At 41.6% G+C, this 13,533-nt stretch overlaps 1 protein-coding gene across 6 annotated transcripts in view; it reads left to right on the top strand.

The window, feature by feature from the left end:
* mctp2a (multiple C2 domains, transmembrane 2a) overlaps window positions 1-13,533 on the top strand; it is a 33,535-nt gene that overhangs the window by 2,680 nt on the left and 17,322 nt on the right. For 5 of the 6 annotated variants that reach the window (XM_028585382.1, XM_028585380.1, XM_028585376.1 and 2 more), the window contains 16 exons: window positions 192-1,136; window positions 2,010-2,069; window positions 2,152-2,263; window positions 4,784-4,926; window positions 5,030-5,106; window positions 5,207-5,321; window positions 5,419-5,442; window positions 7,779-7,955; window positions 8,736-8,866; window positions 8,973-9,159; window positions 9,436-9,529; window positions 9,724-9,826; window positions 9,922-10,024; window positions 10,131-10,232; window positions 10,353-10,427; window positions 10,706-10,825. In XM_028585382.1, coding sequence (XP_028441183.1) covers window positions 204-1,136; window positions 2,010-2,069; window positions 2,152-2,263; window positions 4,784-4,926; window positions 5,030-5,106; window positions 5,207-5,321; window positions 5,419-5,442; window positions 7,779-7,955; window positions 8,736-8,866; window positions 8,973-9,159; window positions 9,436-9,529; window positions 9,724-9,826; window positions 9,922-10,024; window positions 10,131-10,232; window positions 10,353-10,427; window positions 10,706-10,825 — 2,556 coding nt within the window. In that variant the 5' untranslated portion in view covers window positions 192-203. The remainder of the gene's footprint in view (window positions 1-191; window positions 1,137-2,009; window positions 2,070-2,151; window positions 2,264-4,783; window positions 4,927-5,029; window positions 5,107-5,206; window positions 5,322-5,418; window positions 5,443-7,778; window positions 7,956-8,735; window positions 8,867-8,972; window positions 9,160-9,435; window positions 9,530-9,723; window positions 9,827-9,921; window positions 10,025-10,130; window positions 10,233-10,352; window positions 10,428-10,705; window positions 10,826-13,533) is intronic. The other variant, XM_028585377.1, reaches the window with a different exon arrangement.

Below are 13,533 nucleotides of genomic sequence, written 5' to 3'. Positions count from 1 at the left end.
GACACAATAGGAAAATATGATTTTAACCTTGATCAATGGCCACCTTGAATACATTTTAAATTTGGCCTTTGTAGTTGATATAATTTCCATGGACTGAGTCTACTGCAGATAGGACACCTTGGTGTATTGTCTTAGGCCTGTACACATCTAACACAAGGGATCTTAATCACACAGTTTTTTTTATGTGAAAGTTATCACTCAAGATGGATGTCAAGAAAAAGACCTTCTTGGAGAACTTGCGTCTCAAAACTAAGTTGGTCAACCTGAAGAAGCCAGGGAAGAAGGCCTTTGGAAAGCGTGGAAAGAAGCTGGCTCATCGGCGCAGTATTTCTGTACCAGACCTAAGGTTTGTGCCAGCTGAAGCATTTTCTACAGACAGTGCCACTCCTTCTGATGCCATCTCCTTCAGCAACTCCCGTGGTGAGAGTGATACTGATTCTGTTGCCAGTGGCTCCGTCGTCGATGGACTCCTTTTCACAGACAAACTGAACGATTCATTCCCAGAAAGTAGACTCAAAGTTCCCATAGATCGCACAGCTGCTGCTTTGAATAGAATAAGTTCACCATTGGGGACACCTAGCCTTCATGAGGAAATTGAAAATACGATAAATCCAGGCTCACAGAAAACGATGAACTTGACTCGAGAAGGGCAAAGAGCCAAGGGGAATGCACCTTTATTTACTTTTGACCCTATTCCTAAACCAAGAAGTGTTTTTACCAACGCACTTCCACCAAGACCAGACATTGTAGGGAAAGAGAATCTCTCTGGTGAAGACACCCCAACAGCCATAGTGCCTTCAAGTGCTGTTGCTGCAGTATTGGCAAGAGCAAGCTCAATGGGAGAACAAATGAAGCCTTACACAGAAAAGAGGACCACAGCATTTGAGTATAGAGAGTCATCATCTGAAAAAGGAACTCCGCCAGCAACCAGAGCAAATGCTCAGGGTACACCTTTGGAGAGTGCAGATGGTACCTCTTCACCTCCTTCCTGTGGCAGTCCCAGTGAGGAGCGAGTCAACATGCCCTGGACGACAGACTCGGATGATCTTGACCGAGAATTTTGCTCTTACGTTTTGACGGAAGAGGCTCCGCTAGAAGAAGCCCAGCCTGAGGAGGAGCTAGAAGAAACGACAGAGGTCAGTTTCATTACAACTGTATTTTACTACATGTAACAATCCTATTCTTCTTTGAAATCTGCATGTAATGTAATGTTATTAAATTTGTATTCAGATGTCAAATTAGTGATTTCCTATCACGGGGAATAATCAAACTAATCCAGTCTTGTGCATATACTGTTGAGCCCCTACTGTTGTAGAAACTTAGAAGTGTTAGTCTCATAGGAATTGGATAAAAGTTTGCAAGCTCCAGTGCTGTAGTCAATAGCATGTTATATATTCTTACATCGGTCATATTTACGTACTTTTATTTCACTTTCAAATAATTTGGTTTTTCACACACTTCAGCTGTTATGCTGAGAGTTATCTTCAGCCTCTTATATGGTGAATGCCATGAAATCGATATTCCTTTTCTAAACCTGAGCTTAGGTTTATGGTTTTATTACACTTAATCCCTATAGCACTGCCATATAGACATAGTGTATATTCTATATCCCATTGTGACGGTAACTATTTGTTCTACTGGTGCTACATATCAAAAAGATCCTCTGATGGTTGGTGTTAAATGTAAAGTGACCACATGGGATTTGACTTTATACAGCCCTTGGGTATAGCTGAAACTAAGACCATTGTGTCCTCTATTGTCGAGATGCTTCCAGTAGAAAACCTGTGTTACTAGTTAGAGACACAACGTACCGTGGAGTGCTCAACAAAAAGTAAACAAAAATACTGATGATATCTCACTATGCCTAACATTGTTTACTGCTGTAAAAACCTTTTTTTTATTTTTATTAAAGCCATACACACACATAGACATATCAGCTTGACTGTACTATATTAAGTTTTTGCATTCTGATGGTTCATAAAATGTCATTACAACCTAATTCTATGTAGGTGTCCCGTGGACCGAATTATTTCTTTGACGAAAACATGCAAGATCCTCTAGAAAACTCTGTGAGTACTCCCTGGACTGCCCATTGATGTAAGCCAAGCATTGTGTATGAGAATGCATATAAATGTGAGTGGTTCTCCACAGCAGTTTATGACAGCAGGGCCTGACGTCCAAGCAATTGACCCATCCCAGAGATACCTCCTGAACATCAACCTAAAGCAGGGAAGGAACCTGGTCACCCGAGACAAGCGGTCCGGTAGGTCAACACCCTGCAGGTGATCCATAATAATATACTAACTCTTTATAAGCTAACATCAAAGGGTTCTTTTAAATGTGATTAAAAAAACAAAACAAAAAAAACTTGGTGGGATCAGTACAGATCAAGAGATTCCCTATCACTTTTCTTTTACATCCTATAAGAATGCAGTTCCTTGTGTGTTGGCTTTTTGGCCGTAGTGAGCCCTCTATGAAACATGCACATACATACGGTGCGTATACATCTTGTTAATCTTGCTGTGTTTATAAACCAGACAGTCAGACAGTGAAAAGTTTTGAATGGGAAAGGTTTCTTTGTGTAAGATGGGCTGTGTTCAGTTAACGCATGTGTTTAATAGTGAGGATGACGTGTCTTGTCAAGTGGTGCGAAAAACACTAGAGAAGTATGCAGTCAGACCAGTATGACAAAAAACAGACTGGGATAAAGAAATCAGGTTGTGTCCTGAGAACACATGATTTGTACATTAAACCGCTGGTATTGCAACTTTTTCTATTTTGAAATGGTATTCCAGGTGTTATGGTAGTGGAATCTTTGGTAAATTTAATTGACATTCAGATGGTCATAATTCTTCCCCTCATGGCTCATGGGCTTTCTCAAAACATAGCCTGTGACTTGTATTTTTTTTAAAGAGGAAAAGTTATCGTATCAAAAATCACAAATTACCATGTATTAAAAGATTTTTTTACAGGCCACACCATTTTTTCTTTTAAATTATTTTGTTGGTGTCTTTAGGTTTGATGTTGGAAATTAGTCTTTTGATTTTCTATGGGAGTATTAAACCTGTATGATATTTTGTTAATGTAATCATCCTAATGTAGTGCATTTGAATCTGTAATTTGGTTGCAATTATTAATTGTCATATCCAGGTATAAACATCAAGCATCAACTTAGAAAGATAGTTTAGATTTTTACAAATTTAATTTCAAATGAATTTTCATAACAGGACGATCTTTTGAGAATTGATTAATGATGTCGATCTATGAAAGAGAAGGACAGAGGGACACAATTGTGTAATACATGGCCACTCATCTTGACTCCTCCCTGACGCCCAGACCCAGTAGAGTTTGCTTACGGAGAGCAACGACCTCAGGTGGCCAGAAGAGGAAATACAACATGAGAAAATTCATGTGTGGTCTTTATAAGTGTGGCTATTTACTGACACATTTTTTGGAATATTTTGCAAGCCTTTTGTTAGTTTTACTTTAAGTGAAAACGATAGTTAAAACTGGCCATTTCAGATTAATAGGTGCATTCCATAATTGACAATTGATATGATAGTATTTCAAAGCTACATCAATCTTATTTATTTGAAATGTAAACTCTTCGGCTATGCTGTGGTTTTAACCACTATTATATATTGCTGCCCCTGCGACCCGACCCCGGATAAGCGGATAAAGATGGATGGATGGATATATTGTTGTAGCTCCCGTAGCTTTGGGAAATCACCTTACAGCGAAATAGTGAAAGGACTTCCTTTTTGGAATGATGCTTAACTGTTTGTTTTTTTGTGCCTGGTGGCAGAAGACCCTCCAAGCCCAGTGCCCTACTCCCTGCTAGTTGAGACCTTACTTTCCCTGACAAGATGGCACCATGATGATGCAATCCCCACACGCCCCCTGTCTCTCCACTGTTTGCCCAACAATCAACACCGTGCCAAAGGCTCACCAATGGCATACATTGTCATTACATATTCTGAAAGGACCCACGCCACCAGCCCCCACTCCTTGGTTTTTGTTCTCCCCTTTTTCCCATTAATTTCCATCGTCACCGTTCTCAGTCATGCCAGAGCTTTTCTCCTTGCTAGCTGCCACATTCTCCTCCTGTCAAGTTGCCTGGAGGTTTCCCTGTCACAGGCTGGCAGGGTGGAGCTGCTGTGGGTCCTGCCTTCCTTTGCGAGATGTTCATTTGGAGTGGGGAGCTGACAGGCCTGACAGCCCATCCCCACAGGGCCTTTGTCATGTGATTCAAGCCTCCCTGCAGGCTCTCTCAAGCACCCCTTTATCCCCTATACAAATGAAGGCATGGGACTGGCTTTCATTTTTTGGCCAATCTGCATGCAATCGCAGAAACAAAGAAGTCCAATACCCCCACCCCACTCGCAGACAGACTTTCTTAACAGGCTTGGGAGATTAACACTGGTTGCTTCTAGATTTTGGTTTATGGTTGCCTCATGCTGGCGAGTGTTTCTACTCTTTCACAATTAAACAGCTACATCCCTCTGTTTTTGCTATGGTGGGGTGCACCTCCTCCTCACATATTTCAGTCTCTCACACAACCAGTATGGGGGAAGGGTGTGTATGTGTGTGGTCATGTGTGTGTTTTCATACACAATGTAGATTTTTAAAGGTGACAATATGTTCCACACAAAGTAAACACAGTTTGCATGAAATTACTCACTTTCACCATAGATTGCTATGTAAACCATGTAACTTTACACTTTAAGGTATTTACCACATAGCATTATCTTTCTGATTTGCTCTTTCTTGTATTTAATTTTAGGCACCATTGATCCTTATGTGAAGTTCAAACTTGAAGGAAAACAGTTTTATAAGTGCAAAGTGGTTTATAAAAGCCTGAATCCACGGTGGAATGAGTCCTTCTCCCATCCTCTTCGAGACAGAGAGCATGTCGTGGAAGTTCGGGTAGGCGAATAAAAGTGCACTATTTTACAATATTAGAGTTGTCTTGTATCATAGCACACAATTTCTATTAATAATCTTAATTATGTTTCTAATATTGTTGCAGGTCTACGATAAAAATCGGACCGCTGATGAGTTCATGGGTTCCAGCACTATTTCCCTAAAGCATCTTCAATTGTACAAGTGAGGGATACATTTTAATATTATATCTTAGGTAAAAGATTATCATAAGGATATACATAAGTGGTCATCAGTTCATCATTTCCTTTCTGTATCTACACAGAACCTATGAAATGGAGTTGCATCTTGATGATCCGAAAAGTAAAGAAGATGACATGGGAGTTATTCTTGTTGATGTCTGCTTAATGTTTAGAGATGCCACCATCAAAAGAAGCCCTGTAAGAATATTTCTGATATAAGTATTTGTTGATGCAGTTCTCTGTCCCCAGTCTTCCCTGAATTTTCTTTTATCATGTATTTTTTTTCTTTCCATAGAGATGGCGACCAAAGAAGAATAAGGTATGGATTTGTATACCATTACATTTACTTTTTTAACATAACTTAATCAATTCCAAATATCCAGAATGCCATCCTGAGTTCAACTTTGTCATGTACATGGTAATGCTCAGGGTTACCCTGATCTAAGGCACTAGGGGGCAGTAGCTGACTGTACTATGGTGCAACAAAGAATGAGGTGTATGCTCTCGACTCAGGCTTTTGTGTGTAACCTTGGTTTCAGCACAGCCTATTTCTTTTGTGTTTTTATAGTGAACCTGTTTTGCAATGCTTATTATTATCAGTGGTAGCATTTGCTGTGAAAAAATTATGGTACAATATTACATTCTGATCAAAACCAAAATAATTTTCAGTGAATATGTTGTCATGAAAGAGCCCTTAAGTGAATATTATAGAGCAGTTTTTGGTTTTGTAGTAAACAAAGTTCCTTCTCATCTCAAGTGGTTTTCAATATATTGCAGCTGTAATTAGATTCAGAGTGAAATAGGAGGGTTGCTGTTTGGGACTCACACTGCAGCGAGTGGGTTTATATTCACACCTATGTAGTCACTACATCTGCCACTGTTCAGTCTCTTGATGGTCCAGTAGACAATCTCAATTTGAAATTAGATGACAAAGGAATGAAGCCATTTTCATACACATTGTAGGTTATCCGCTACAGATGGTTAAAGATACTCAAAGGGAGACAGAAATGTGTGATGGGACTCTTCACAATGTTCTGCTGCCTAAATCACAGTGCTAATTTAACAATGTAACAATGCCATTTTTTTCCCCATTTCATTTTTGACAAACGTACAATATCTTATTGCATTTAACACCTATCCTGGAAGTGCTGAATACCCAGCTCTTACAGCTTCACTCCCCCTCTTCCAGAACATCATTTTCTCCCTCTGTGTTACCACCACAGAGACAGGGAATGGCAAGTGCCTAAGTAAAACTCTGCTGTGTGATAGTGTTTCAAACAGGAGGGGGGCGTATGGGAGAAGTGGGAGAGGGGCTCTGCTGTTCGAGGCATGTTGCCAGTGTGGGATGCCTAAGATCGGCAATGCTGATAATTCCCAGGCATAGCGGGCAATAACCCAGATGTTAGGATGTAATATCACAGCTGTGGATGGACAGCGCTGAGGTACCAGCCAAATGGACCTGGGTCTGAGCTCATCGTGCTTGTCCCCATGCTGTCCAACCATATGGAAGCAATCGCACAGCCCTTTTAGGACCAGGAATAGATTCTCTTTAGGGGCCACTTACAGTTAAGTGGAATTGTTTTATTGGCCGCTGAGATAGAAATGTGTCCAAGATAAACACTTGGGATGACTTGGCTGAGGCCTGTTTTATATCGCTCCTCCACTCCCTCTGTTCCTCTTCTTTTGAAAGGGCTGATATTTATAGGGCTGTGCCTGTGGTATTCCATGTTAATTCAGGTCCCTGAGATATGCTTTGATCCCCTCCGGATTGGGTGGCAATGTGGGTTGTGACCCCGTAGTGAAGAGGAGGGGCCGGAGTGGCAGGGGAGTTGTAGTGGGGCTGTTTGAAGCAGCGTCGCTGGGGCAGTCGAAGGAGCTGGGCAATCAAAGAGGCTAGAGCAGATTACGGGCATGCTCTTTAATTACAGTCAGCCCTACACAACCTCTCTGCTGTTTGTTTTTACAGCCCTGGCCTATCACCGCATGGCCTCAAGGGAACTCTAAGATGGAAACATATCAAGGCCTCTCTCTCTCTGTCTCTCTGTGAGACACGGCAGGAGAAGTGGATTATTTGCTTTGCTTGTCCTTGATTTCTAAAGAATCCTTAAATGCACAACATCTATGTTAGTTCCCTCGATTCACTTAAGTAGAAAGAATTGGTTATTTTGCTGGTTAAATAAATATTGGATGAATTTGTCAACATGCAGTAAACTGGTGCTGGCCATATATCCTGCATGTATGCATAATTTGCTGATGAGAGAGCTGTGCGGTTTGCATCATTACTCACTGCTGCCTGCTGTCTCTTGTGCAGTATGCCAAGTGTCCTGTCTCCCCACACTCAGTCTGGAAGCCAGTGATGAGTGGGACTGTCACAGCCAGGGACATCTGGCTTCTCGCTGACGTCCCTCTCTTCCTCGCTCTCCAGGAGCCTCCATGGTGTGGCTTACCTGTCAGTAGAGATGTGCTAATGTGCACCAACAGAGATGTGCTGTATAGTGTGGACCTTTGTCCTACTTTCACGCACTCTGTGAACATGATGAGGTGCCAGGCTGAGGCAGGGGCAGGAAAACATCGGGGAGAGCACAGAGCTTCCACACATGGAGCTTTAAAAAAAAAAAAAAACTGTCACTGTCTGTGTGTATCTTTGCCCTGTAGCAGAACCAGGCCGCACTATCCACACGGCCAGCTGAGACACAGAGGAATCAGCTGAAGAACCAGATGTGGACTGGGGTGCTTGGTATCACCTTAGTGGAGGGACAGGACCTGCCACAGCATGGCCATGGGGACATTTACGTCCGCTTTCGCCTTGGTGATCAGAAGTACAAGAGCAAGGTTGGACTTGCTTTTTTAAAAGTCTTTCTCTTTTCCCACTTCTCCTATACTTCCTTTTCTCATGCTACTCTGTCTTTTTAATGTCTGCTCTTTATACTTCAAGTCTTTCTTCCCAGCCCCTATTTCTTACTTCCCCCGCTTCTCTCACAGCAGGTGCCTGTCAGTGACTCACCTCCACCTTGGCTCACTGGGCCATGGCAGAGGCAGCTCATTAGACTGGGCAAGGCTGCCACTCACTTTTCCCTGTGCTTCGGGTGCTGGGCTTCATTGCTTTCATTTGCATACCCAGCATGCCCTGTTCATCTACCTGTACTTGTTGGCCTCCCCCCTGATGATTCCATGGTGCACTTGTCTTGTGTTGTCGTGTCATTTCTTTGTAAACCTCTCTGCTTTCCTCTCTGCTTGTTTGTTTGTTGGACAAAGCTGATTCTAATTGGAAGCTGTCAGTGTTTACAATCCCAGAGTGGCTACTGAGGTGTACACATACAAGCACACACAAATAGAGGCACATACACACAACACACCTCTTTTTCTCCTCTCCTGCCTCGTTCTGGTTGGACTCAATAAAGACTTTATCCACATGTCATGCAGGAGCTGCTCAGTTTGATAATGCATTATACCTGACATTGCGTCAAAGTGTGTGTGTGTGTGTGTGTGTGTGTGTGTGTGTGTGTGTGTGTGTGTGTGTGTGTGTGTGTGTGTGTGCACACGCGCGTGTGTGCATGAGTGCGTGTGTGTCCATGTTACTGTATGTGCTGAATCTGTCTTTTCTGCCCTCAGAACCTTTGCATTCAGGCCAATCCCCAGTGGAGAGAGCAGTTTGACTTCAATCAGTTTGAAGATAACCAGGAACCTCTGCAGGTGGAGGTGTACTCAAAGAGAGGAAGGAAGTGTGAGGAATCATGGGGGTTGTGAGTATTTCCTAGTGGTTAGTGTTAATTTTGCTCACATTGGCTCCTCCACAGAATGAGTTGGCCTTATGTGTTTCAATGGAACTATTTTCCTTTTCTCTCTCAGGTTTGAGATTGACCTATCGAGACTTCCACTTAATGAAAGGCAGCTCTACACTCATGTGCTGGACCCAGGAAAGGGCAGGCTGGTGTTTCTGGTCACCCTGAGACCCTGCTGGGGAGTCTCCATCTCTGACATTGAAACAGCTGCCTTGGGAAACCCTGATGAGAGAGACACAGTAGTGAAGAGATTTGTAAGTTATTTCTTGTTATGGATTATTTTGTATCTAAAAAGATAGTCCACACATATTGGTATAACAATCTACTGCCATTTAGAGTTTAGTCATGTCAGCTGATTCAGTAAGAAATAAAAATATGTCATAAGAATTTTATCAAGTGCTGGTGGGCACATTTTCAATAACATGAATATAATTCTGTTACTTGCCAGGTGTTAAGAATCTAATTTCATGTGCTACATTTATTAACCATGCTCAGAAAAGATGTTTTGTTTTTAATATTATTTTTTTCAGAGCTTAAAGAACTCACACAAGTGTGTGGGGGAGGTTGGCTTACTTCAGGTCAAAGTTGTAAAGGCAAATGATCTTCCTGCCACAGACCTCAATGGTAATCCGTAACAACAATTTACTTCTTTGTTTTCTACCCTCATGGTCATGGCTTTTTTTTTTTTATTTACATTAAATAATAACATTTCTTTTTTTTTCTTCTTTTTTTTAAACCATGTATTTATTGAATTTTTTGTACATTTTACAGACAAAAACAGTACAAGGCAAATAATTACATTTCTTTGTCATTTGTAGGAAAAAGCAACCCTTTCTGTGTTGTTGAGCTTGGTAACAGCAAACTTCAAACTCACACAATCTACAAGACCCTAAATCCGGATTGGAACAAAGCCTTTACGTTGTAAGTAAGACATCTGGAAAAAAAACAGGACATCTGTGTGTTTAGTGTTGTATATTTTAATGTGAATAACATGTTTCTTAACTCTTGTATTACAGCCCAATAAAGGACATTCATGATGTGATAGAGTTAACTGTCCTTGATGAAAATGGAGACAAAGCCCCAAACTTTTTGGGGAAATTAGCAATTCCATTACTTACTGTAAGTTTGTGTATGATCAGCATCTACATTACTACTGTGACAGGATTTAGCGTGTCTTACATATTAATATCTGATATACAAAATATATATTTTTTTATTCTTAAAGGTTCAAAATGGGCAGGAGATATGTTTGTTCTTGAAAAAAGAAGACTTGGGAGGTACATCAAAAGGAACCATCACACTTGTGCTGGAGGTTATCTATAACAAAGTAAGGATCAAACTAAACATGTTCAAGCTTGTTCAAAATGTGATAATGTTCCATATCATATAGCGGGAAGTAAAACAGTTGTTAAATTGCAGTGTTTATTTTGTTCTTTTTGTGTCCCAGGTCAGAGCTGGAATCAGAACCTTTCAACCAAAAGAAATGAGATTAATGGAGGAAAACGTGAAGTTCTCCAAAAAGGTTATCGCTATTGATGTTTTTAGCAGATGGAATAAAAAGACTTGCCAGTATGTTCCTCTCACATCCCAATAATATAGTAGCTGCAACAAAGCTACACAAGGTCGCAGTGTGGATTGGACATAGTCAAACTAATTTATTTAATTGGCTTCAAACATCTAACTTCACAAGTAGCCAACAAGGGATTGTAAAGCTGATTGAACCTCATTGCAAAGTCATAAACATTATGTCCAGCATCAAATGATACTAACCGGTGTTTTGTTCCAATTATTTTCTATTAGGTTCTTGCCCGGAATATTTATCGGGTTCGAAAAATCAGCACAGCAGTTCTGTACACGTTACAGTACATTAAAAGCTGTTTTCAGTGGGAGAGCACGCAACGGAGTCTAATAGCCTTTCTGGTAAGTCATTGCCTCACGTTAATGAACTCTCTTTAAGCCTCAGGGCAAACAAGTTTTGTCCCATTTCACTGCAGCCCAGTTTTAACTCTTTCACTTTATTTGAATTAGATGTTGGGGAGAATCTTTGGTTTAGTCATTTTCTCTCTCGCTAGTCTTTTTCCCATGAAACACAATGGCTGCCTTCTGTTTTTATCCCATGCGTATGTGATGGATGTGCTTTATCCTTTAAATCAAACCCCACTTGGCTTTCCTTCAGTTCTGATGACATTAGAGTATATTTGAAGGGGTGGGGTTTGGGCGTTTGTACATCTGACTTCTTAGCAAAGCCTCCTAGCCCGGGGGACGGTGTAAGGAGGATCACAGTCTCAGCTTCCTTGGGTGGAGGAGTGACAGTCTGCCTCCAAGATTTGAACCTTGTTTAAATGTCTCTGTTTAGCTGTTTTTAATGAGGGTATGTGATCTAAGGTCCTAAGCTTAAATAATCTTAAATCACCCTGTGAATCCCCCTCAGTACAGCACATGTAATGTCATGATTAAGAGTATACACTTGCCATGAAAGCCCTGCCAGCGCCGTGTCAGGGTGAGGAAGCGGTCACAGACAGGGTGTGTGAAGAAGTCTCTTTTTCACCGCCTTTCTTCTGTCTGCTCTGTCTCCGAATGACATGCAATTCATACCTGGTGTATTCTGTAAGCCCTTCTCACTGATCCTAAGGTGCAAATCCCCCCAGGCAATGGCCAGGCTCAGTGTATCACAGCCTTTAGAACAGCAAGGCACACAGACAGGCAGGCGGACACACAGACAGGAAGACAGAGAACAATGCTGGCGATTGTATAAGGATAGAGTGGGAGGCAGGCTACTATCTGGGAAAGAAAGTTGGAGCACAGAAAGAGGAAGACAGTTGGGTAAGAGTGCGCTCTACGAAGGCAGATAGCGAGAGACTTGGAAGTAGGTATATGGGCAGGAGAGCAGGAGGATAGGCAGGCTGACAGGTGACAGGTCAGCGGGATGGGGCCATCTTCTTCCACCTATAATTAGATCCTCCTCAGGCGATGGGAGTGTGTGGTGGAACACTCTAATCTTTCATTTCCACTTCTACTCCACCTGCTGTTTAGGAGTGCAGCACACAAATAGAAATCTTAGAATGAAGGAAAAAGGCTCACACACTTACTATTTCCATCAGGGTCATCATTGTTACTGTAGTACAGTGCTTCCCAATTCATATTTTTGTCAGCTGCGTGTGTCATCTGCTCCCTGCCAGTGAGAATGGTGATTCTTGTGACATTGACTGTAGCTGATTTGTCCTTTTTATTTGAAACAATTTCTCTGTTTTCGAACACGAACATCAGCACACTGGTTGATATTTTTAAAAGCAGACAGTAACAGAGTAGTCAGTGTATGGCTTTATCCTCGACGACGTGTGCTTGAAATAGTAGTGTCAAAGGTGCATGGCGAGAATTGCCCAAACAGAGTGAATCTGCCACTGTGTATTCATCACCCACTCATCAGCAGACTGAGAGTTCAACAAGTGAAACGTTCTTCTTTTCTTCAATGAGTTATTATATTCTCAACAAGTAACAAGCACAGTGAAACATGCAAATCACATGTAAATATTGCACGTAATGGATAGTAACCGGAAAAACTCTGAACTTCAGTCAGTGAGGGCAACAACAAGGTCTTGACTGACTGTCATTACAAGCTTAGTGCCCCTAGTGCCATGCCGCTATACACGGTAGTGCCCCTACCCATTTCAAGGGTAGCTGTACAGCCACTCCTCCTTCTCCAAGTCATCATTTGCAATTAAGTTAGTGTTTGGAGCTGTCTAAAGCAGCATGCCACCATGTGCCTTAATGAAACCAGCTCCCACTCCTATCTTTATATCTTTAGGCAGTGGTAATAAGGTAACTGATTCAGACATTGACAGATGGCCTCTGCTTGCCTCTCAGATGTGCATAATTATACCACTAGTGTCTGCTCTTTTCCACAGTGGCAGGCAGCGCAGGGCTTCTCAGGGTATGCCGGTAGGAAACGCTGCAGTGGTGGGTCTAGCTTTAATATACATTACAATACATTATTTATCAAGCAGGCAGACCGGGTCTACCCTTTTACACCATATACATCCTGTAATGCATTACCGCTGTTGTGGTTTCTACTGGGACTGCGGGATGCTCGCTAGTGCTTTACCAGGAATACTTAGCCATTATATCACTCAGTCCCACAGGCCAATTTTCTGACCTCCACACAGCATGCAGTCTACATTTGTATGCTGTTTATGTAGATTCATGTATGCATTATGAAGTGATTGTTGGTGTGTGGTGTGTAAGATATTCAAATTTTGCATACAGGATCACTGCTTTGGTTCACGTTAACAAAGTGACTGGGAATGTGAAAAAAATGATTGAGTTTTTTGTCTTTTTTGTTTTTCTTTGGAGAAGTCTTCCTTGTTCATATTAAGATAACTTTTCCCTTTGAGTGGCAATCAGAAAGCTGCACACCCACATATACATTTTGCATTTACAGATTGATGGTTTATTTGGTTTCATGCTGCTGTTATTGTTTGACGAAAGGAGATACTGTACACACTACTTGCAGTATTGTCACTGTTTGCGAGTGCAGGAGGTTACTTGTTTTGATTGTGCAATCTCATCAGCAGAGTCCATACCATTTGAAGTCTCCTTCAATTTTCCACCAATGTGTAGCAGTTTAAAAT

This window comes from Perca flavescens, chromosome 8 (genome assembly GCF_004354835.1).
Source record: "Perca flavescens isolate YP-PL-M2 chromosome 8, PFLA_1.0, whole genome shotgun sequence".
NCBI lineage: Eukaryota > Metazoa > Chordata > Actinopteri > Perciformes > Percidae > Perca > Perca flavescens.
This window is presented reverse-complemented; position numbering and strand designations above follow the sequence as displayed.